The sequence below is a fragment of the Limulus polyphemus genome, unplaced genomic scaffold (genome assembly GCF_000517525.1).
Source record: "Limulus polyphemus unplaced genomic scaffold, Limulus_polyphemus-2.1.2 Scaffold1873, whole genome shotgun sequence".
Classification (NCBI taxonomy): domain Eukaryota; kingdom Metazoa; phylum Arthropoda; class Merostomata; order Xiphosura; family Limulidae; genus Limulus; species Limulus polyphemus.
In genome coordinates, this window is record NW_013667483.1 from 124453 (window position 1) to 150534 (window position 26082).

General features: G+C 30.8%; 2 protein-coding genes across 4 annotated transcripts in view; one reads left to right on the plus strand and one right to left on the minus strand.

The window, feature by feature from the left end:
• LOC106465219 (phosducin-like protein 3) overlaps positions 1-2721 on the plus strand; it is a 16231-nt gene extending 13510 nt beyond the window's left edge. For all 3 annotated transcript variants that reach the window (XM_013925420.2, XM_022393077.1, XM_013925421.2), the window contains exon 7: positions 2356-2721. In XM_013925420.2, the coding sequence (XP_013780874.1) occupies positions 2356-2489 (134 nt within the window). In that variant the 3' untranslated portion in view covers positions 2490-2721. The remainder of the gene's footprint in view (positions 1-2355) is intronic.
• A 1237-nt stretch (positions 2722-3958) lies between these two features.
• LOC106465218 (FERM, RhoGEF and pleckstrin domain-containing protein 2-like) overlaps positions 3959-26082 on the minus strand; it is a 61198-nt gene continuing 39074 nt past the window's right edge. Inside the window, exons 17-27 of the mRNA XM_022393076.1 lie at positions 25757-25943; positions 24024-24074; positions 23436-23494; positions 22438-22509; positions 20195-20263; positions 19718-19898; positions 18424-18531; positions 14744-14934; positions 12338-12445; positions 9699-9850; positions 3959-8312 (exon numbers count right to left, since the gene is read on the minus strand). Of these exons, the coding sequence (XP_022248784.1) occupies positions 8267-8312; positions 9699-9850; positions 12338-12445; positions 14744-14934; positions 18424-18531; positions 19718-19898; positions 20195-20263; positions 22438-22509; positions 23436-23494; positions 24024-24074; positions 25757-25943 (1224 nt within the window). The 3' untranslated portion in view covers positions 3959-8266. The remainder of the gene's footprint in view (positions 8313-9698; positions 9851-12337; positions 12446-14743; positions 14935-18423; positions 18532-19717; positions 19899-20194; positions 20264-22437; positions 22510-23435; positions 23495-24023; positions 24075-25756; positions 25944-26082) is intronic.

Genomic DNA, 26082 nt, shown 5'->3' on the forward strand with positions numbered 1-26082 from the left:
ACATACATACATGTAGTAGGCCTTAAACAAGTTTCATGTTCAGGTACACTAGTGCCTCGATTATCCATGAAGGCAAAAAAAATCACATAACAGAAACAGCAGATAATCGAGGCACTAGTGTACCTGAACATGAAACTTGTTTAAGGCCTACTACATGTATGTATGTATGATTTATTTTATTCCAGTTAAAGCTTGGAATGGCTAAGAATATATTATAAACAAAATATTTTGTATTGTATGTTTGAATATAAATAGTTATGTTGAGAAAAAAAAAATAGATATTTCAGAAATGCAACTTGTTGAATCCATCCCCCTGCCCTTCACACACCAAATCTTTTGTTCAGATAAAATGGCTGCACACACTGTATTGTGGTCAAAACCCGACCCTATTTGGCAGGTCTCATCTTTAGTTTCATCAGTTGTCTCTAGTGACCTTTGCTGGCATCCATCTTAATGTTATTAGTTCTTGGATTAAATGTTTTTAATGGTCCTCTGAGGAGGTGTGGTGCTTGTATAGTGGTTTTTAGTTATGTCTTTAACCCATATAGTTTTTTGATGCAAAAACTAATTACAGTGCTTTTAAAATTCAAAAACAGATAAAATGGGATAGAAAAAATATATATATAATTTAAAAACAACGTTTCACCACTGTTAATGTAGCATCATCAGGTATTCAGCACAATTAAAGACAAAACTAAGTTATTTTAGCTGTTTTTAAATTTTGTAAAGTGTGGGATATCTCCAACATTTATAGGATGTGGTACTGAAATTGGTTTGATTGGCACAAGCAGGTGAGAATGATGGCACATTTCTCCTGAACGGGATGGCAGTCCATCACAGATTAACTCCCAACTAACAGTTGGGTAGAATGGAAAACGTGTCTTGCTAAGGGACACAACAGCATCATGCAGGCCAGCCCCAAACTTGTAACCATCTGAGTACAAGTCTAAGTTAAGTGCAAAACCACGCTGCCAAGGTGTAGATGTACCTTTATGTAATTAAAGCATTATGTCTCTTACACATTTCTCAACCATTATAACAATAATGTGAAGAGTACTCAACTGATGAAGCAATGCAGTCTAATCTTTAAAGTTGAAACATAAGAAGGGTATATCTAATCAGCTATACTGATTACCAAGTTGACGTTTACTCTTAGTACGTAGCTTGGTCTTATTAAAAGTTAATATTAATCACTGTATCCAAGCTGTCTGGTGAAAGGCCTTGTTTGCACTGGATTGACATGTTGTTATGTATTCTTCGTTACTACCACTCGTACATGTAATATATTTTATTCATTCACCCTTGCCTTTAACTCTACTGATCTATCATATCGAACCAGAGGTTTCTGCCAAAAAACGGATTGCACTTGAGGAAACTATTTTTTATCATCTATTTTTGGTGTGTATGTACAGTGGCGAACACTGAACTTGATCTTTTCTTTGCTTGTTAATTTATTTTGATCTGATAGTGTCCTCTGTATAATTATCACTATTGTAGGTTCAACATCTCTTCCAAGCAGATTTGACATAACTCAGTGTTGCATCTGATGACGGTTTGATGAAAAGAACGTGGATCACTCCAAGAATGTTGTCTGTAGCTAAATTTGGTTTTATCTCGGTTAAACGTTGATATGCAGATCTATTGACTTTTATACCTATTGGCTATTCTAGTGCAGTGATTCTGATTTACTACAGGTACAACACTGCTATTTCATAGGATCTCGGTGGTTTCTAAAGAGCTTGGGTTCAACATTATCTCTACTGCTTTATCTCGGTGGTTCATTTTATTTCAGTTAACTAATCACAGCTGAGGTTTTTATCCTACAGCTTGCTCGGAGGAATGTTTGTGGTCAGAGTTAAGTTTGCCTTCTGTAAAATAATAGAGCTTTTGTTACACAAGCATGCATGTGTGAAATTCTGCTTTGACCTCCACCTAGTGGAGCTTATTTCTGGTTCTAATCAATAAAGGGAGTAACCTAGAGCATATGGGGATTGTTTGTTATAGACTTAGAACACTTATCCATAAAAATAAATAGAAAAACAATTTTTATAATAAGATATGGATGGTAGGCATTATGTAGGAAATGCATACAATGTTTTATAATTAATGCCTCAAGACTATGAAATAATAAAATTACAAAAATCCTTCAGGTAAAACTCAACATATGGTGTTTTTCTGGTATGTTTTTAATTTGTGGTATAGTTTTGTTAAGGAATGATGCAAAGATTAAGTAATAATTTCTAGATTTAAAATGTTTAATTCACCCAAAGTTTGGATATGTATCCTAACATGGAGTCAGTCAGCAAATAAACTTAATGGACATCTTTTATTGGAAATAACGATTTTTTTTTTCAGAACTGGAGTGGATAATAAGCGAGACTGGAGCAATAAAAACAGATCTGGAATCTGATCCTCGGCCAAAGAATGTTACAGAAGATGTTATGCTTTCTTCGCTGAGAAGCAATGAAGATGATGACAATGATTGGTAGACGAAGTTAATTCATAATATTTATTTACATGGTGACATTTGAAGAATGAATGCTATAATAAAAAAATGCACATTTCAATTTTATGTCTTAAATATCTTTGAAGTCCAAATTGAGGTTTTTAATAACAAATTTTTTATCGTATGGTGTGTTAAGTCCTTGATATTGCTAACTAGGAGATATGTAGTGCCTTAAAAGTTCATGACCTCTAATAAAAACTGGTACTGATTTTGTAGCCCATAGTCTTAGGTAAAAGGCTGATTGTATTTAATTAGTTTTGTGCTTTTAAAACAATTTTTAATTACTTAAAGTTTAGGTCCCAAAATATGCACTTCCATAATTTGTACCCCCACAGTGGTTTGGCAGTTAGTCTGAAGGCTTTTTATTCTAAAAAAACTGGGTTTTGATGCCCATTGTATAGCTTAACAACAACCAAAACTTAATTAGATAAAAGAAAGAAATTGAGACATAAATCTGAAAATAAGATATTAAAGTGTGCATAGTGTTATACCATAGAGCTCCATGGTGAAGTTATTAAGAGACAGAAAACATGTTTTTCAGTAATGCAGAGAGTTAGAGGCATTATATTATGAAAGACAAGTTTTGTCCAAAATATAATGAAGAAGGTTAGTACAGTTGAAAAAAAATAGACAAATAACCTAACAGAAAAAAATCAGTTTTATAGTTTAAAAACAGTAATACTTGATCAGAATAAACATGTGTTATTAAACACAATTGTGCATGTCACTTAAAAAAGAAATATATATACACACACACTATAATAGTTTATGACAAAAAAAATCTTTGTATCTTGCTTCTGGTGATATTAAGGTAAGATGGAGTACTTTTTTTTTATGAGATGTTAAAAATGAAATCTTTGGATTAATTTTGTAAAATTCATAATTATATTGTGGGTTTCCAAACACAAGGTGTAAACAAATTAGCATATGAAAAAAAAACATTGGTATTAAGTAGCCTAAATTACCCAGAAATTAAACTTTGAGAAATATTAATATTTTATATCATAGCTTCACAAATTGTTACCCTTTTCCAATCATGTACAAGTAAAACAAAGGTGGTAGTATTCAAAATCCAGAGCAACACTTGTATTTGTGTAGCCAAATTATGAGTTTGATTCCAGCTTTATCTCATTCAAAAATGTTTAAATGTTATATAACCAGTGGAAAAATCTGGTAAGGTGTTTTATGATCAAATGTTGAATGGGAGATAAAAAAAAAGGCATAACTTGGTAATCATTTGAATAAAATTCTAAAGCTAAAAAAACAATACAGTAAAACTGTAAAATCTCTAGTAACCCAAGAGTTTGAAATTCCATTTATTACTGTTAATCATGTGTTTTCAGAAATTTCCCATCTTTTAAAATAACAACTAAACATAATTCTCTAAAACTACAATCGAGATACACGTGTAGTATAAGGCTTAGTTACATTCAATCACAAAGGACTTATGAAAACAAGGATATAAGAAAATTTATTTCACAGACAGTTTAATACAAGTATTAAATCTAAGTTGTAGCAGTGTATCCTGCCATGCCAACAGTACATTAAGCATAATTTATGCACTGCTTTCAAGTTGAATATAAGAAAGATGTCAGCAATCTGTTAGAAAAAAATGTGTACCTTTACTTTGTAAGGACATTTAGATGCGAGTTTGGAATACTCATCCTAAATTAGTATCCACTAATAAAGATTTAGAGAGAAAAACTCATCACCATTATTTAAATTTTTTTTTAAAACTGAGATGATACAATTTTAGAAACATTTATGAAATTTAATGAGACGTGTTGTTGAAAATGGTATGATCTTACCGAGACAAAGAATTCTTATTATTCACAAAAAATAAAATCCACAAAAAAGGGTAATATAAGCTTCCACTTAAAATATAAAACACCACACACACACACATTGCTAAAAAAGACATTTCTCTCTAATTCCAGTCTTTTGTACATCCTCTTCCTTAAAAATGGATGAGATTTGATTTGTTAAAAGTTTCTTTTCAAGTCAGAAATTGTTTAAAACACTTTAAACTACAAAACATTGTGATTGAAGTTACCTAAAACACAAAGAGTAGAACGGTTTTTTCGCTATCGAATGTGCATGTATGTTTACTGATTTATTACCACCTTGTTTTGCCTTATTAAATGTAAACCAGCAAAAGTTTGTTCTTTTTTAATGGTAAGATGACAGCACTTTATTTAACAAAATATAGAAACATAGTAAAGCATTAGTATGGAACGAACTACTACATGGAAACAATAGATCGTGTTCTGATAACTAGTTGTACAAGAGCAAGATAGAATTCTGTGACCTAACACAAGTCGAGATTAAGTAGTTGTTGGAACAATAATTAAGATTAACAATCAGTTGGTTGCTAAAGCTTTTCCTGTTATTGTTTTTGTAGTCTTCCCACTATTATAGAATTCCTTTACAACTGCTAAAAATTGACCAATTATTTTGTGTATTTTTTCTAACGTTATCTAATCTATTTACATGTTAATATGTGTAGTCAGACAAGATGACTGACACAGATGTAGCGTGTAAAGCCTAGGCTTCAAAGGTTAGTAACTGATCCTGAAATATAGGTATAATCAGTACCTAAAACGAACAATGAAATGTTTGAACACGTGGAAGAAGTCTCGAGATGGAGCAGTGATTTCTCTTTCCAAGATTTGCACTGACCAGTTGCAGCCACCCACTAACCATTGCATAACAATGTGTGCATAACAGTAAATTATGTCGTATCCTGATTGTAAGAGAGTTATATCTCCCTTTCTACATTTTAGTTTTGTGTGACACAAACATAATCTGGGTCAAAATTTATGTTCATTCATAACCAATTTTTTCGTATTTTAATATTAAGACAAAGTTATACTTAATCTTAACATATGGTTTTCATCCTGATTTGTAAGACTAATACATCTAAGATGATGTTGGTGAAGGTCAAGAGGGAAGATGTAAGTTCATTCATCTTCAGACTAAGGATGTTGAGGCTACTTGACTTTAATGATGTTTGTGATTTGAATAGAAGCTTTACAAATTTACAGTATGTGTCCATTGCTACTTAGCATGTTTTCCACACCATTTTTATAGTGCTTTTTCATGAGGGGAGGCATTAATTCAAATATTGATTTTAAAACTTTTGAGTGTTGCAATGGTAAAGAAACTTGAGGATACTTAGTAATGCCAGTTGTGACTATTTTGAGAAAGTGCATAGAAAGTTTTCAGTTATTTACAGGATAAATGAATACCCAGGAACTTCTAATCATCTGCAGACAAAACAAAATTCATAATATGGCAGTAAATTTTTTAAATTTTCAACGACTGAAAGGTCAAACTTTACTTCTTTTTTTTCGTTACTGCTAATAATAGGCATATTGCTAGCTAAGGTAAAGTACTCTAATCATTTTATAAACATTTTCAACACTTGAGATCAGGAAGAACACAATACACTTATATTGGAAATCTTGGTCCCCTATTCATATGTATACTGTTTTATTTTTCTGTTACCAAGCTGACAATATAATTACCAATCACGAAAAACTGAAATTAAACAATACCGTGCGTTTACATCGAGTTCATACATTTTTAAAACGTACTTCACTTAGATAGTAAACATAGCCAGCATTTGGTGTTGCTGGGCTCTCACTTGGCTAAAAATAATTAATAAACAGGATATATCTTTGTTTGAAATGTGTCAATTTGAGTTTACTGGAAAAACAACAAAAATTCAGAGTTAGTTTTAACAACTAAATATCACCACATTTTTTTAATGATGCACGAAATATAATTAAACATTTCTGTAAGACGGAGACTAGTTTTGTTTTATCAACTGGCGAGTTACCGATCTTTTAATTGATACACAATTGGAGTGGTACGAATATAACATTCTGTAGATCAAGAATAAGGGAATTAATAACAAAAAAAAGTCGCTCCGTTCATCAACGTTTTTAAGGGAAAATATCAAGCGTGAGTGGTTTTATGAAGACAAACTGAAAGATAAATACACATTACGAAAACAGAAGTACTAATACGTCTTGTAGTTGACTGAACCAATAGCTGCACTTTTACTCAGTATTATTATAGTTTGGGGGATTGTGGTTACTAATTCCAATTAAAACACCTTATATACAAAGTACATGTGCTAACTTGTATACATTTTCATAAAAGAAAAATTTTGTTGTTGATAATAGCAATTAGCACCATTACGTTTATTACGCCAAAGCACTTTCAAGAAGTGAACTTTCTTTATGAATAAGCATAAAAAAAAAGAGGAAAGAAACACCAGCAGACATAATATACGGGTTGATATGAATGCCAAAGATAAAAATATTTATCATGAAAAGCAAATACGTGATAGCATAGAAGCAGCCAATTCAGAGGTCATTAAGTTATTACATTACAATGTTTATCGTTTTCTGATACATTTAGCAGGGATAAACTTAAATTAACTACTTTTATTTATCTAACCATTACTTAATTTCCCCTTTTTTCAAAGAGCTTGGCATACTAATACTACTGATTAAAATTTGTTATTTTTTTTATAAACCAGAATCTAAAATGATAAATCTATAAAGAAAATTTTTAAGCCTATTTTTAATCTTTATTTGAGTACCTTTGTGAGCTGCATATTCCATTCTGATAGTTCTAATTCCAAATTTACAGTGTTTTAAAACGTATAAACAATAAAACCTTGCATCTGGAATACAATGCATTTAGAAACATTGCTAATAATTACACTTCTGTAAGGCTATACTTTTATTTCATATTTGTAAAATGTCTGGATGCTGACATTAAAAGTGAGTAGCCAATTTAATAATCTTCATTACATGTGATGTAAAAGTATAGTAGATTAAAAAAATAAAATTATAAAAAAAACTATCCAGGGCTAGTCAACAATGAAAATCAAAAACATAAAAAAAAATCTGTGCTTGTTGCCTGTACAGTTTTGATTTTCATATGGCTGGTATTACAGTACTAAAACTTTGAGGCACAACTCTGGTTCTGTTCCTAAAACAATGTTATGTGTGTCATGTATAAGCTCTTTGCTGATACTGAAACAACATAAAAAAAGAATACTAAAAACTTTAGTACTGAACAATTTAAACATTATCATAGTTATGCCTGTACACAGCTACTACTTTGACAGTGTCTTTCGAAAGAACACTTATAGCTGCTACCTCGCAGAACATTCTGTGCCTAAACAACCAGATTCAAGCATCCCTAGTGACCAAATTCAGAACCGTGTAGCCGTAGAATATCCTACAGTATTAGCTCTCGTCAGCTACATAATCACAGGAGCCGGACGCCAGCAGTTTTGACGGTGCCTTAAGCAACGTACGCTCTCTTACGCAAAAATTCAAAACTCATCACTATTTTTGACGTATGTTGAATTGCAGTTGTAATGGTATTATTCTGTGATGAAATATTCCAGATATATGCTACAGTATACATATTTTACTATTTCTATATATGAAAGAATGTTTTTATATACGCACACACACAAACAAGTATGTTAAACTGGATAAAATCATTCATAACAGCAATCAATCAAAACATAACACATGCTGAGCAAAGCTTCAACATTCAAATATGTGATGTACAAGTAAAATGTATTCCCCTCATGTACATGAAAGGCAAAAGCTAACGTTTTTTTTAAAGATATTTTTAAGGCAAAGGTAGATAGTTCAGTGTGATATGGTTTGCTTTTTTTTTCTCCCCTTTTCTTCTTTAAAATATGACACTATAAAAACAGTTGGACTTTTAATCTCTGTCATGGAGGGTTGCACACCTGATCACCTCCATCCATCTGGGGGAAAAAAAACAACAACAATGATATAAAGTTATGACTGCAACAACATTACTTAAACAACAAGATCTCGAAATAACTACATCCTATATTTGTGTTGTAGTTTTTAAAGATTCTAATTGAACTATTAAATAAATATATTGAAGAGAGTAAATAATAACAAGTGCTAGGATTTTCAAAGATTCTCAATACTTTTGTGGATTTGGTAATTAGTCTTCTATCAGATTTACAACTGCTTTTCTTATATTGTAGCATATGTATAGTTACTATTACTATGGTGTGAATGCCACGAGGCTAATGTAAATAGTGTTCCGACCACTAGTGTGTTGGTCACGTTCCAGCCGACTTGGTGAGCTCTGGATTGAGCAAAACAAGTCGTTGGGAATGGATGTGATGAACATAGTGTGGTTGGAATACTGTTATTATACACTCTTCTAATCCTCGAAAATCCCTACAGGAATAGACAAGGAATGCGGGATTGAAAAATAATAGGCCTAATATTTATGTGTATGATTTATTATAGTTACTACTGTTACCTGTCACAAATAAAATTTATTGAAATACTGGAAAATTTTTATCACCAGCACAACAGAAATTAATAATAATAAAAAAAAACAATAATACTTCTTTTATGATATACAAATGAAAGTGCAACTTTACTACAGAAATCATACATTTGTAGTTCCTTTACTATAGTTTACAAGCATTCCTCTAACAATAAGTCTTTCAAAACTGAAATACAAATTTGTTATGTAGAAAGCACGTAAGCTGGCCTTTACAAGTTTTTCAATAACAAACTTTCATTAAAAAAAACAAACTTTTTGTTCAGAATTTAATTATAATGGGAAAGAGAAAAAAAAAAAATGAAAAATGAAAATGAATTTACTAAAGTCACATGCTGGAATATCTCTCAATTATACCTTTGTCCATTATATGCCAGCCAACATTTTAATAATTGTATAAAAGATAGATATGATGTACTACTGGAACCTTTTTTTTTCAAAGTGTCCCTTACTTTTCTTTTTTGGGGGGGGGGGTTGTAATAATAAGAATAAAAGAACTTTTATTAAACAATATAATTCCAACATTTAAAAAGATGCAGAAGCTAATTCCTTCATAAAGCAACGTGTTTTATTGATTAGGTTTAGTTTTTGTGTGTGTTGTTCATATTTTCATGCTTTATGGTTTTACTTTGAAGGGCATCTATACTCATGAAAGTGGTAAAGATGAAAAATTACAGTTCTTAGATTTTTTATGTATTATTCTCAGGGGAAGTGAATTCTAACTCTCTAGCTTGTTTTTTTTTTACATGGATGTGACCAAGATCTTTCTTCTAAAACAGATCCAGTAAGAAGTGAACACAAAATATAAATAAATACTACTAACCTGCTAAATGTGTATTCACTTTCTGCCCTGAAAAAGTAGATATGATTCTTGAACTGTAACTTGAACACAAAGTCTTTGTTGATAGCATCATGATGATCTGGAATACTTACTGAGTACCCAAGAAGAGGAAGGCTTGCTAGAGGAAAATCTTCCTGAAAAAATAATAATCAAAATCTAAGCCTTCAATTCCCAAACTTTATACTTTTCAGCACCAGAAAACTTCATATAAGTATAAACAGAACTATAAAAAAAAAAGAATACATATTTGTAATTCAATTAAGTCAAAGTAAGCATGTCACAACCATCTACAGAGTTACATTTAACTCTTTTTTATCTGAAGGTTTTCAGGAGGTTATAGAGACTTCGCTTGTGAAATTTGACAATTTTCTGATGCGTAGATGTATTAGATAGTCAACATTCAAAAAGAAAAAAATGCACAAGCAAATCATTACTTAAAAAATCTGATATTCAGTGTACAGAAGCCTTGTAATGTTTACTGATGATCTGCAACATTTCTTGGAGATATGTTTACTGTACTAAAAGTTATGGCATGAAAATAAGCACAAAATGGTTGTGAGGTCAGTTCCTGGAACCAAGCCCTTAGTAATTATCAGAAGATTTATGTTTAGAAAAAAAACTTTATATTTTATCTGCTACTTTCACTATTGTATCTCTGTATGAGTTTGGTCGATTTAACCGACCTTGTAATCACCATAAAAATCAGGAAATAGAAATAAATTACACTTTTTTCGTTCTAGAATGCTATAAATTATAACACGAAATATTTAGTCATAGACATTCATAGTTATAGTATGTATAGTTTTATGGTTACAAGGTCAATCAAGTTAGCTGAGCTCGTACACAAGAGTGAAATTATTGCCTTGTACTTAAAATAATACACACACACATATATATATATATATATATGTGTGTGTGTGTGTGTGCTGGACACAAGTTCAATATATGCTGAAAATAAATGAGTTACACGATTTATAATTTTTAGTATAATTAAAGTTTCAAATTCATCATAAACTATACTGGTGTAATAAAATCAAATATGATAAAAAACGAATTTTAAAATCACTATAATTTACAAGTGTACCTCATTCAAAATCTACAGAGGTTTAAATCATGTTTATATTTGCCTTTTAAATGTACACAGATTTGTTTCTGTGAAAATATTTCCATCCTCATTATTTACATTTCTATTTTTACTGTTTGAAAAGTGCTATTCTTCTTAATGTGTTTATTTAATGTGAAAATATTTCATCCTCATTATCTAATTTCTATTTTCACTGTTTGAAAAGTGCTATTCTTCTTAATGTGTTTATTCAATGTGAAAATATTTCCATCATCATTATCTAATTTCTATTTTCACTGTTTGAAAAGTGCTATTCTTCTTCGTGTGTTTATTTAATGTGAAAATATTTCCATCTTCATTATCTAATTTCTATTTTCACTGTTTGAAAAGTGCTATTCTTCTTCATGTGTTTATTTAATGTGAAAATATTTCCATCCTCATTATCTAATTTCTATTTTTACTGTTTGAAAAGTGCTATTCTTCTTAATGTATTTATTTATTGTGAAAATATTTCCATCCCCATTATTTTAATTTCTATTTTCACTGTTTGAAAAGTGCTATTCTTCTTAATGTGTTTATTTAATGTGAAAATATTTCCATCCTCATTATCTAATTTATATTTTTACTGTTTGAAAAGTGCTATTCTTCTTAATGTGTTTATTTATTGTGAAAATATTTCCATCCCCATTATTTACATTTCTATTTTTACTGTTTGAAAAGTGCTATTCTTCTTAATGTGTTTATTTATTGAGAAAATATTTCCATCCCCATTATTTTAATTTCTATTTTTACTGTTTGAAAAGTGCTATTCTTCTTAATGTGTTTATTTAATGTGAAAATATTTCCATCCTCATTATCTAATTTCTATTTTTACTGTTTAAAAAGTGCTATTCCTCTTCACATGTTTATTTAAACAACTACAGAGACATCTGTTCTCATTCGCCTCCTTGGGATACAAACTGAGTTATATATATTTTTAAAAACAACATAATTTTACAAAACAAAGAACAAAAGTATATTTCTCTTTGCTACAAATATTTATGAGACAATGTGAATACATTTGCCCTCAAATATTAAAATAAAAAATGTTTACAACTTGTGCTTTTGCAATTCTGTTACTTGTTTGTAATTAAGCACAAAGCTACACAATGGGCTATCTGTGCTCTGCCCACCACGGGTATCGAAACCCGGATTCTAGCGATGTAAGTCATACCGCTGTGCCACTGGGGGGCACAATTCTGTTACTGAAACCAACATAGTTTTTTTTCAATGTATATTTCTCTAGAAACATCAAATCTCTATAAAATAAGATCACATCAAACTAACATGCTTCTATCTAAAAAAAAATCAATATAATGTCACAAAATATTAATCAAAAGACTGTTACTGTTAATCATGCATGTATGTAGATAGGGAACAGTTGGAGCCAATTAAAATAATTCATATTGTGTGTGAACATGTTTATCTCGGAACGATCAATAAATAGAAATAAACAAAATGCTTAAATATACAAGTTTAACAAGCTATAATCTACTTGTTTCTAAAACATTACACATACCTGGTAGGATTTGTAGAAGAACAAACAGAAGTTAGTAAAAACAACCCACAGCTTCTGCCAGCCAGCACTGCTCTTGAACTTTCTAAGGAGGTACCCGCTTAAGTAGTTCTGAAAACAAGTTGTACAAAAATTATTTTTTAAATAGTCCTAAAACATTTCAAAGAAAACGGAGCTAAAGAGTTGAACTGGAGAAATGATATCCTTAGTTTCAAGAAAACTAAATCTGAAACTCCAAATACTACCATCCTGCCAACACTTGATTGACAGTATATCAAAACTACAACTCGCCATGTTCCAATCTTATCTCGAGATAAAATAAATGTGTGGGTTCCACATTTTATAAATTCATATTTTTTTAAAGATTTTCTTATGGATAAACAACTCTTCCATGCCAGGTTAATTTTTATATACACAATATAAAAAACAAAAAAGACAAATGTTTTAACATTTCCTCAGGTATCTGAAACTTAGAACTGTAAACTTTGGGTATTTTTCATGGGGGAATACCTTTTCTTCATTGCAGTACAAAATTCCAAACATTTAGTTTATATCACACTTTTCAAGGCTAAAACAAAGTTATTACAAGTCTCACATGTGTTCCCATGGCAGTGAAATAACACCATCATCATCCATAAATTTAGTTTTTTCTCATCTTCCTGCCATATTTTTCAATCTAAGTTCAGTAGTGGGGAGCCTTAAGAAAGATTTCTCTCTACTGTTAGTTGATGTGATCGAGTATTATAGGCAATAAAATTCAATTTTTCAGTTTAAAAATTCTTATAAATTGATTTAATATTTCCATGATTTTTTTTCAGTTGTGAAGTTTCCAAAATTTTGTTTCAATACAATGTTTTGAAGAACTTTAAAGGTAAATCATTACTGATCAAAAAGATCCATCCAGTCAGTTTCAACTTTACTATTATTCATTAACATACTTCTCTTTGAAACTTAATTTTTACAATTGAAGTTTTCACCACGTCTGTCTCCAAATCATAAAAAAAAGCTTATTTGATGTCTTTTCATAAAGAAAAATTTCTGTAGCTTTAAAAAATTATTTGGTGCTAAAACATTTCATAAATAACTAAAACATCTAGAGAAACAATAGAAAAATTCCCAGATCTGAGGCTTTATCTCAAGTCTTTGCATTTAATAGAATTTTTGCTCACTTCTACAGAAGTTTCATGTAGTCAATAACTTGAGAAAAGACAACGCAAAGCTCAAAACACTTTGTTTAATTAAATAGTATAGATAGAAATCTCTTCTATCCAATCATTTTTAGCTAATGGTTCTAGCTGTTTTTCAAAGCCGAACCTTGTCTGTAATTGTTCACACCATATAAAAGGGAGATAAGGAGGAGGTTAGTAATAAAACAACTGACAGAGAAGAAACATTATGTGAAAAACAAGACAGGACCCATTATATTTTCAAAGGATGATAGATTTCTACCAAATATAAACCTACACCGTGAGATGGGTAGAAAAATTCTACAATATTGATAAATGCATTGTTTACAGGTACGACTCCTTGGGGACACCATCCAAGTATTTTTGTGAATTACACAAAATAAGTGTTACATATTGACAAAATCTGAACTCTGAAATATTTTTCAGTTAACAAATTATTGATAGAGTGTAAATATTATTATTTTTTACTTAAATTTTGAAAGTTGATACGAGTGAAGTGTGCACTCAACACTTGAAATTTGCTCACCAGTTGTGAAAGGATTAAATATATCCCTTGTTGTTTTGGCAGTAGCAAGTTGTTACGACTAGGGATGCATCTGTATAGTGACAGTGGTCAATTATCCTTTGCACTTATTAGTAGACAAAATCAGTAGAGAAATTTCAGAGAATGAGTGTTTTGTAAAATACTCTCTTGAGGATCAACACAGCTGTCCCTCTATCAATGGCCATATATTTTTGACAACTTAAGTAATAGGCCGTTACTTTCGCCACATCATAAGCCACCACTATAATATTGGTGGTTCTTTAGACTACCAGATTCATGGGATTAAAAAAAAACAAAGTACAATTACTCAATTTCTTACATAAATATTCAAAGAAAGTTTTTAACTTTAGTTTCAGGGTTATAAAACTTATTCTATACTTTAGTTTCAGGGTTATAAAACTTATTCTATACTTTAGTTTCAGGGTTATAAAACTTATTCTATACTTTAGTTTCAGGGTTATAAAACTTATTCTATGGTTCCTTCAAAGTTTATAGTATTAACCTATTATGATACTTTTGAAAGTAAACGGCAACTATGTGAAATAACACAACGTGACATAAATGTACAAGATAAAAAGCATAAACACTGGCCAAAGACAAACAAACTACGTAAAGGACCTAGAGAAAAATAGATTAGGATCATCTGGTAGTAAAGCAAGATTTTCTAAAGCTTCTTACCACCATGGCCTGCCTATAATCTGCCCTTCCAACACTGGTGTTTCTGTGCCAACAAACGTGAACTGTGGTATTTGATCGATGTTGTGAATGTTTTTCAGACATACTACTGTTGCTTCCTCCTTGTGGTTGGCCCGTGGGTGAATGGAGTGGAAGAGGACTCTCTGGCATGTCAAGCAGTTCTTCTGATGATGCTGAAACAAATGGTCACGTTTATAAATGTTTATCTTATGATGTCTCAAAAACAACAACTACAATAAAAAACAGCCACTGTATATATGTGGATGAAGAAAATCAAGTTAAAAAAATTGAAATTCTGATGTTTACTCATTAACAGAACTATTGTTTTGGTTACTTCTATGGAGAAATTAAGACTGTAGAAAAAATAAATTTTTGTTCATAATGGACAGGGTGGTCACAAGTTTCTTTTTTTTTAGGGTCCTAGGAACCTCAATGTTTAGATTTGTTTGCTTGTTTTGAATTTCGTGCAAAGCTACACGAGGACTATCTGTGCTAGCCGTCCCTAATTTAGCAGTGTAAGACTAAAGGGAAGGCAGCTAGTCATCACCACTCACTGCCAACTCTTGGGCTACTCTTTAACCAATGTCCGTCACATTATAATGCCCCCACAGCTGAAAGGGCAAGCATGTTGGGTGGGATGGGGATTTGAACCATAATGCTTAGAAACTGAGTCCCCCACTTGAAATTGGAAGTTTTGATAATTTCCTTCGTGAAGAATGGTCTAGTTTTAAAAAGTGCTTAGATTATAGTTTATATTTTTAATATTTTTGTTTTTAATTTAATTTTTGAACAATACGTTTTCCTAAAACCAGGAATAAAGTTCACGATATCGATAGAATTAATACAGATAATCATGCAATTTGTATTAAACCTAATTAACCTTTCACTCTAATGTTATTTAATAATATTATTGTAGTACGTTTAGTTATTATTAAAAGATTATGTCTGAGGTTAATCAAATTTTGTATTCTTATTTCTTTCAGTCTGTTATGACAAGATACATTAATCATATAATAAACAGCTATTTAACACATACCTAAGAAACTATACACACTCATTAATGATTAGATAATCAAACTAAACCCACAATAAATTATACAAACACAGCAAGACTCAAAAATTTATTGGTGACAGATGGCCCCCACCTCTATCGTTATCAAGTAATGAAGAATGACATATTGACAACCCATGTTAGTTGTTGAGATCAAATTATATCTAATAGTTATAATTATCTTTCTATACGTAAGAAGGTATTATCTTTGTGTGTACATTGTTTAAACAATATTAACTTAACACTGTATTCAAACGCAATATTAGAAAAACGAATTTGTATCATCCGATTAATTTGATGTTGCAGGCTTAACCTACCGTACTCGTTAATAACTGTCGGTGATGATGTTGTAGGCTTAATCTACCGTACTCGCTAATAACTGTCGGTGATGATGTTGCAGGCTTAACCTACCGTACTAGCTACTAACTGTCGGTGATGATGTTGCAGGCTTAACCTACCGTACTCGCTAATAACTGTCGGTGACGATGTTGCAGGCTTAACCTACCGTACTCGCTAATAACTGTTGGTGATGATGTTGCAGGCTTAACCTACCGTACTCGCTAATAACTGTCGGTGATGATGTTGCAGGCTTAACCTACCGTACTCGTTAATAACTGTTGGTGATTAGATATTGTCATACACATTATTCCAGTAGCCTTTCAGTATAATATTACATAAAAACAAAAGGTACAAAAATAAATTTATCAAAATATATAAGGGATGGAGAATCGGCCTTCTAAATATTATGGAAGTTTCAAGTTGTTTCATTACTGTTGACTACAGCTGATCATATTAAATTCATTATTTTTAAATGTTTGACATATTTTTGCACATCACTATTGTAATCCCAAGTAAAGAGAAATGAAGGTTAAAATATCTTTCTGAAGAAACAAAATGATTAGAAAATAAAACAAACATCAAACTAACACGAAATAGTGAAACTTAATTGGGAGAAATAAATAAGCTTAGGAAAGTGCAAAAAAAATAATAATCCTTTCCAGGTGTTTACTGCAACGATTTTCAAACTTACGTTTCCATCATGTATCTTGGCATATGAACTTTAAATATTGCCTTTCTAGGTGTTTACTGTAACGATTTTCAAATTTACGTTTCCATCATGTATCTTGGCATATGAACTTTAAATATTGCCTTTCTAGGTGTTTTCAATATTTAAAGTTCATATGCCAAGATACATGACGGAAACGTAAGTTTAAGAATCATTTTATCTTTTATTCATTGTTGATATGTCAAAAGTTTGAGTAAAGAACTTTTTGAAATAGAGTTACGATTATATGTTTAATGTTGAGTTTTGAACTTGCTATCGAGTCTCGAGTGACCCTTCCGGCTGGAAACGGTCGAAGCCAAATTATGCATATATTATTACGAATAATTAAAGTACAGCATATAATGGATCATAATTGTTAAACGTAGGTAGACAAATTTTATTACTTTTCGTCTGCATTTGTAAAACATCACTATCGAAAACCTATAATTTCTATACTTTATCTGTTAAAACTATTAGACGAATTAAAGCACGATGATGATTTAAAGTCAACAAGTAATTTCAACTTCTAGCTCTCAAATGATGTGTGTATTTTTAGGCACTTTAACAAATATGCCACTGACAAATTTGAAATTATGCACTGTTGTTACATTATATTTAAGATTTAAACAGAAGGATTATCTGTTTATAAATATAGATGATGCAACATACTATGTTGTTGTTCTGTGTGTAAATAGCACATTAATCAGTGTCGAAATTTTTTTCACTCTCGTGACTGTTTCCCAATTACTAAAACTAGTTACAATATCACTAATATGCCTGTAGAAACAGTCACAGGAGTGCAATAAATGATGTTACAGGATCACCCTCCTGTCTAATTTTGACATCTGAAGAGATGGTAGCACAACACAGAAAGGGAGAGAGACTATTTAGTAATGTATTTATTGATGTCAATACCCTAAACATACATTGCTTTATGCAAACAATGCTGGATTAAGCTTATCAGTCACATCTTAACAGGAGTAAATATTTGTTTTCTACCAATACTTACATGCCTGTACTTTACATAATTATATAAATTAACTTTATAACAGCTAGGAAGTTAATGATTAGACTATGGTTCAAGTCTCTGATCATGACGTGCTGATAACAAGTTTATGCTTGTTTACAAACTTAAGAATAAATGGATATGTAAAGCCATTTTTTTTTCAGTCTTTGGCTCAGTTTTTTAAAATAAGAAGAATCTGAGGTTGCGAAATATGAGAAACAAAAAATTATTTTTACTGGTCATTTGAGTTTTCTCATCACACACTCCTGGTGGCCTTTATGCTCTCAGGAGTTTCTCTACAAACTAAAGGAAGATCCTTTCCTTCAAACTACATAAAAAAAACAACACTGTTTTGGTAAGTTCAGTGGAAAAAGAAAAAACAGCCTTGCCAGTGAACACAAGAGGATATTGGTAGTGGGTCAATTACAGGTTGTATGAAAAGTTGTGACTAAGTAATAATTTTTATTTTCAAGTCACAAACATTACAATTATTTGTATTCAAATAATGATTTGGATATGCATCACACGCACAGACGTACACATCATACGGGCATACTTACTACTGGAATGTAGACTAGAGAAAGAGAAGCTGTTGCCATGATGATTCCTTGCATGTTGAATGGCTTCAGAAAGATCTGTCAACCTATTTTTTTTTTTCTTCTTCAGAGCTAAGAGAGAACAAAAGTAATATAAGATGTTAAAACGCTACACATTAGTCAATAAGGTTTCTCTTGACAGATTATTGCATAATGGTTCAAATACGTCTATAAAGAGATGAATAATACGAAACGTCAATTCTGATTGGTACTTGCACACAGTCAGGTATCATTTATTAAAAATTACACAAATTTTCAACTTAAATTTCAAACTCTACTAATATAATTAACAGATTTGCTAGCAATTGTTTGGTATATGATGAAATAACCAACATGTATTTTAACTATAAAACAAAAACTTTGTATAATTATGAAATATATTGTATTTGATCTCGTTCAAACGACTGGGTAGAGCAAAGCAGGGATTTCTATAAGAATATACACACACACAGATAATCTGAAAAACATTTTTAATAACACCGATAGAAAAAAAACAACAGAATATACTCAAGGACTATAGGACTAATTCTGAAGTGACAACCTAGAGGGAAGGCAGCTAGGTAACACAATCTATTATCAACTCTTAGGCTACTCTTTTACCAACAAAAAGTGGGTTTTTATCATCACATTATAAAGTCCCCAAGGCCAAAAGTGTGGCTATGTTCGGTGATGGTTATCAAATTTGTAACTCACATACTGTGAATCGAATGCCCTAACCAACAGGCCAGTTGGGCAAGTTAAACTGCAGCCAATATTAAAGAGTAATTTCATCTCTTTTTGTATCTGATTATAATTTTGGTGAAAATAAAACAACCATGGATATAAACAATACAAAATTAATGTAATTTACCTGATTTTAGGGTTCTTTAAGGATAAATTAAAAAACTAAAGTTGCCAAATCATGGTCAACTTCACAATATTCATCAAATATTTTTGCACGTGTGTGTGAGAGATAGAACCTCGTACACAACTCTTGGAAACATCTAAGCATTAATAAAATTAATTGTTATATATAGTAAGTGGTAAACTGTGACACAGTTTCCTGAATTCTTGATTATTCAACCATAAGAACTTGCTGCTTGAACTACAGTGCACCCAACCAGTTTACAATCAAGTATAATAAGATATCATTAAATCTGATTGACCAGAACTGAAAATGTTATCCTCATAATGCACTTGACAATAAACACAGATGTTGCAGAGTTATCAATCCAGTACCCATTTCATTACAATATTTCCATTTGCACAAAAGTAATACACACATACCTTGCAGAAACTATGAGAGCTCGACTTCCACCATATATGGTGAAACAATGGTTAGCTCCCATCTTTGGTTCCGAGTCCTCCACCATCACTCCCTGCAAAGGAAGTTGACCGTGGACCTTGAACTGAAGTTGTGGCATAGATGTTCTGCTCATATACAGAAGAACATCTGAAAACTAAACCACGATATATTCAACGAATGATTTCTTTAACCTTCTGTATTGATGGGCATCAGCAAACTTGAATCTCACAAGATCTAGACATCACATTTGATTTACTCATAATATTAAAATGAATGAAAAGCACTGGTACTTTTGATATTTTATAACATTACAAAAGCAAATGACAAGCACAATGAAAAGCTAATTTAATCTAGAAAAATATTAGCTTATAATATAAAAAATCTCCAAAACACAACATTATAAATGACCAACAATTATACAGAAACAGAGTCAGTAGTAACTGAACTTACCAGAAAAAACATTCTCTGTTGAAAACCTTTTCTTGACAACTTATGAAGACAGCCCTCTCTTATAAATTCCTAAAAATTCAGGACACAAAGAACATTAATAGACAATATTCATCCTCGTGGCAACTACACACAAAAATATTCATACTAATTAAACAATTCATTACGAACTCCAGTAAAGCATGCTAAAAAAAAAGATATGTTTTCTATAATTGATACTTGAGATAGTCAGAACTTTGTGAAACTCCATAATTACGGAATGGAGGGAAAAAAAAACCAGACAACTGTATGTTTCACAAATACTTCACGACCATTTCTGTCTGTACCTGATAATGCCTTTACTGGTAAAACCATGGTCATTTAATAAATGATGTATTTGTGAAATGTACAATTGTCTTTGTACGTTTCTTCAATTCTGCAACATTTTCTATCAGCTTTGGCTAAGTCATCATTTAATGCAGAACAATTTGACAAATCAAACACTTAAAAACCAAGTCAGAAAAATAAAAACTTTTAATATAAAGTTATTAATTTTAGAAATTTGTTAGCATTTGTTGTTAAACACTGTTTTCATGTTTGTCACAGTTTCTCAGAACTCCAAAATGTTCAACCCCATGGTAACCTTGTAGCATGAAATTTGTAGCATGTAATATCACTCTTGTCATATTTTGTTCCAAAAATAAAACTAGGGGATGAAATTGTTTGGAATTTGACATTAACATTCCTAAAAGTATGTAGTTTCAGAAAAATAAAACATTTATTTTTGATTATTTTCTACTATTTCTAATAAAAAAATTCTTTATTTAATGTAATTATTTGCACTTGCACTTTGAATAGTTCACCTGCAGGTGTTTTTTATATGAAGTATAAAAATACTATTTTTTATCTTACAGTTTACACATTTCATTTGTATAATCTCTAGGACGTCATAAATGAATATCAAAAATTTTTTAAAGGTAAATATTTATACTTTCTCTACTATATCACTAACTATATCTATTATCATCAACATACAGTGAAATGAAATGTTTAAAATTAACATACTGAAATAGGTATACATCTTTCAAGTCTTCGAAGATACCCACTAGAATAATCATATTTTTTTTATATATGCATAACTTCAAGTTTATCTTTTATTTTCCTTTCAAATTTTTCATCTATTATCATTTATGTCCATACATTAACTGGCACCAGTGGGGATTTATGAAGTTATTTTGGCAGAATCCCTGCAGAGACACATTGCCACAAAAAAAGATGGCACTTACACACACCACCTTGTTTATAACCTTTCAAAATGCAGGCAACAAGTTAAGCTTATAAATATACACTTATGTCAACTAACTACATGTATACTGTAGATCCCAAGGCAAAGTATAGAAGGTGGGAGTGGTAACCATCAAAGGTTGAAAAATTTATATATGTTTCCTAGACAACCCAGCTTGCAGACTTCAGATCTCACATGACAATTAGGTCAAACATATGTACTTAACATGTAGAAATGCTTGTACATGCCAGGTTGTGTGTCGAAGAGAAAAACAATGCTAAAGTCAAGATTTTTCAAAGCTTGTGGATAACATGACACAAAAACTGCAGTTAAATATTTTTTTTGAAAGGTTTGCTTTGAAACAAAGCAATTAATACTTACATAACATATAATTCAAATTATAACATACAATATAATATTAATTTTATTTTCATATATTGATGGTAAAAATGATTTAATTAAATTCTAAAAATAACACACTACCATACACAGAAAGGAATCTAAAAATGGTACCGGGGGTCATAGGGTTAACGAGTTTTTCATAATACAGTCAACAGTATAAGTTACAGCTAATAACCGCAACACAAGAAAAAGAACTAACATTATAAATGGCTTCAAAATAAAACTGAGTAGCACCACTTAATAAATGGAACTGGAGTTTTTTTAAGCAGCAACAGTTGAAAGCATTTTTATTAGACAATCCACACTTTTTATACAGTATTTACAAAGAAAAAAAAACTGTATGAAAATGTTTACTCTCTAATTATTGTAAAGCAAACAATGTGCAGCAAATATAGTTCATATTACAGTTTATACTACCGTGAGATGAACAAAAACTAATTTAAACAAAGCTCAAAAACTTGAAGCACACTTTGAACACAAGATGAGGGAGTAGAGAAGTGTCTATATAACCATAATATTTATATACCAACAGAATTAACATTCTAAGAGTATAAATAAAATACACATGAAGTTTTCTTACTCTTTCAGGTGAAATAAGGTTGTCTATTCCAATGAGGTCGTGCTGAAGTTCAGTTAATTTGACACAATTTTCCTGTACAGTGAAAAAAGAATGAAGGATTTACTTCAACTCAAACCAACCATGTTACCATGATTATAGGATATATATTATGTAATAAAAAAATCAAGTAATATAATAAATAATATGAAGATTCAAAAACAAGTTCTTGGAGTTATTTTTGTATAATACAATTTTTTATATTTAAAAAAAGGATTAGAAACATAACATACAAATGAGAAATCATATGATGCTGATAGATTGTATAAGGCTTTTTTTACTCTTACAAACATTATATAAATGCAGAGTTTATATCAAACGTGTTAAACAGTGATGTGCTACAACTAACAGGAATATTAGAATCATGGTGTTAAACAGTGATGTGCTACAACTAACAGGAATATTAGAAGCACGGTGCTAAGTAATGATGTGCTTCAACTAACAAGAATACTTTATTAGAAGCAGTGTTAAAAAAAAATGTGCTACAACTAACAGGAATATTTTATTAGAAGCACAGTGTTAAAGAACAATGTGCTACAACTAATAGGAATATTTTATTAGAAGCAAGTAATATTTTATTAGAAGCACAGTGTTAAACAATGATGTGCTACAACTAACAGTTATATTTTATTAGAAGCACAGTGTTAAACAACGATGTGCTACAACTAACAGTAATATTTTATTAGAAGCAGTGTTAAACAATGATGTGCTACAACTAACAGGAATAGTTTATTAGAAGCAGTGTTAAACAATGATGTGCTACAACTAACAGGAATAGTTTATTAGAACAACATTTCTAGGAAGCAGATCGATCCGATATGTAATACAAACAGTATATTCATTATTGAATGAATAACAATCTGTTAAAAAATATCTTTATCAGATGAAGTTCTCTTCAAAGCATGTTAGTAACACACAAAAACAACAATTATACTTGACTAATAAGATTATGAAAAACCTACCAGTGAACTCAGGGTTTTACTGTAGGATGAAATCACGTCCTCAAATCTCTTCATTACGACTACAAAGGCAAATAAGAAATAACCCTTATAAACAAATTAGACAAAACAACAACAGAAACTCATTAATATCTGAGTATTCTACAAAACAGCTAGTACCTACATAGAAACAGTCTCCCTATCCCCCCCTCTTAAGGATTCTTTTGGCAGAGTGTATAGTATCACATCAGTACATCACTGGAATTCAGCAGACTGAACAAGGGCAACACATTACACTGGTTAAAGTCAACTTGGTTTACCTTCACGATTGAACTTATAATTACCATACTTAGAAACCAAGTGATGTTCATGGGTTTCATCATATGTCATGAGTTTCTACACAAGTGTGTTTAAAAACTGCACTTTTTCATCACCATTTTCTGATAACAAACAAACAATGTTCTTTAGTCGCTAATAAAATTAATATTTTTCAGTATCACATATAATTTCAATAACTAACACATATATATGTCATGTTAATATTTTACATAGAGAGAACATATTATTTACACACAATTAGTTATATCATAACTCAACAGCTAATAGACTTACGTTTACAGTGCTGTAGGTCAGGATGGTGGTCATCATAGTGGTTCACAAATCCTGCACAAAACATAAAAATTATCAGTATCACTCAGCATATAATACTCAGGTAATGTAAAAGTACATAGTTATTCAATCATACAGAACTAACTGAAGATACTGAATATTATGTATGCACCTTTAAGGGATTTATGTTAAAAAAAACAACCTAATTCGGAGAAAGGTACAGTCAAACAATTTCACAAATATTTTCTTCATATTTTGAATATTAACTAACATGCTGCTTAAGCCACTGACTTTAGAATCTCTATATTAGGGAAGATATGGCTAAAATGTAATTTTATGGTGTACATGCATATAAAATCAAAAGAGTAACAGTCATACAATCTTTTGAGCACCTCCTTATTTCGTACCCATATGATCACATCGATACATGGAAAAATAAGGATGTATTCACAACAATAAGGCAACAAGTGACAACCAATCAGTAGGTGTGTAAGAACCAGTTCTTGCTTCTCTACGAGGTGAAACAAGTGCTATTATAACTTCTAGCATCAATTATTTGCTGTGAATGACTGAGAGTGCATCACATGGTATGAAATATTTTTCCTGTTATTTCAAAAACCAGGTAAATGAATTGAATCAATGTTGCCCAGTTGTTAAGGCTGTTGCAACAGAATTTGCATATGACAGTTTTTTGCAACATGGTAAAATGACTCTTGATTCATTTAGGCCTAGTTATACACAATTTGCTCAAACACGTAGACCTATTTTATATATAGCACGAGATTTCAGTTACTCACAGATAGAGAGCCAAAGAGTCTTTTAGTAAAAACACGCCGATTCATTTAGTTTTAATTTACAAACAATGTCATTTTGAAAATTAAAAAAATGTCTTAATCTTAATGATGTTACTGATTCTTAAAATGAGATCATTATCTTCAATAAAATGTTAAAATTTAAGATTTATATGTAGGCCCAGGAATGCAGATATAATATGCAAATGTGATGATTAATCAGGGTTAAGCAAAACTGAAAAGATTATTACTGACTGGTGATTTTGGGCAAAAGATAAAACTTTTTTGCCATCATAACCAGACAATCATCATTCAATGGTTATCTGAAAATACACGATAATTGTTATGATAAAATTTATCGACGATTTTGTTGTGAATTGAATTTTACCTAATGTGCCTAAAGTTCTTTTTTTTTTTTTTATGAGCTCAATAGATTGAATACTAAATGTATATTCACTATAAATATTTGTATTCTGACCAAATGAAATTTAGTATTCTCACTTGCATAAATCAACGTATTAATTTGTATATGATTGTGCACTTTCTGGACACGAAGATCCCTCTCTTATACTTTAAAACATGCAAACAGCTAAGAGCAGTTACGATACTAAGATTTTTCCTGAGAAACAAAAAATTAGTGGGATTTTTAGAGGAAATAAAATGTTGTTGAAAATATATATATATATATACATATCAGTTACTGGCTACATGCAAAATCAGTTATATTTTCAAGATTGCACTGACATGACAAACCTGTGCTACCTATAAAAATATCCTAACACAAAAAATAATGATAATTAACCAGCAAAATAAATACTGTGAGAATAAAAATAACAAATTCAAGAGGACTTTTAAACAATTCTAATCAAATCTGTAAAGTAGATTTGTAGCATTATTGGCAAAAATAACTGACTTTAAAATGTTAAATAACATCTTAAAACTTACTGTGTAATAAGAGAGAATAATGAAGTAGCCGGTGAGCAGGTCTTAGCAAAAAAGATGTCAAGGGCAAATAACAAACTTTCTGTAGTTCAAATTCACGGTAGACTTGTTCAAAATGCTGGTTGTTTCTATATGCTATGTTTAAGTTCTCTAGAACTAATGGCAAATTTTCAACGTAGCGAATGTACAACTGTTAAAAAGAAAGAAATAAGATCTTCAACAATACACAACAGTTTACCATAAACTAGATCTTCAATGACACACAACAGTTTACCATAATCTAGATCTTCAACAATACACAACAGTTTACCATAAACTAGATCTTCAAT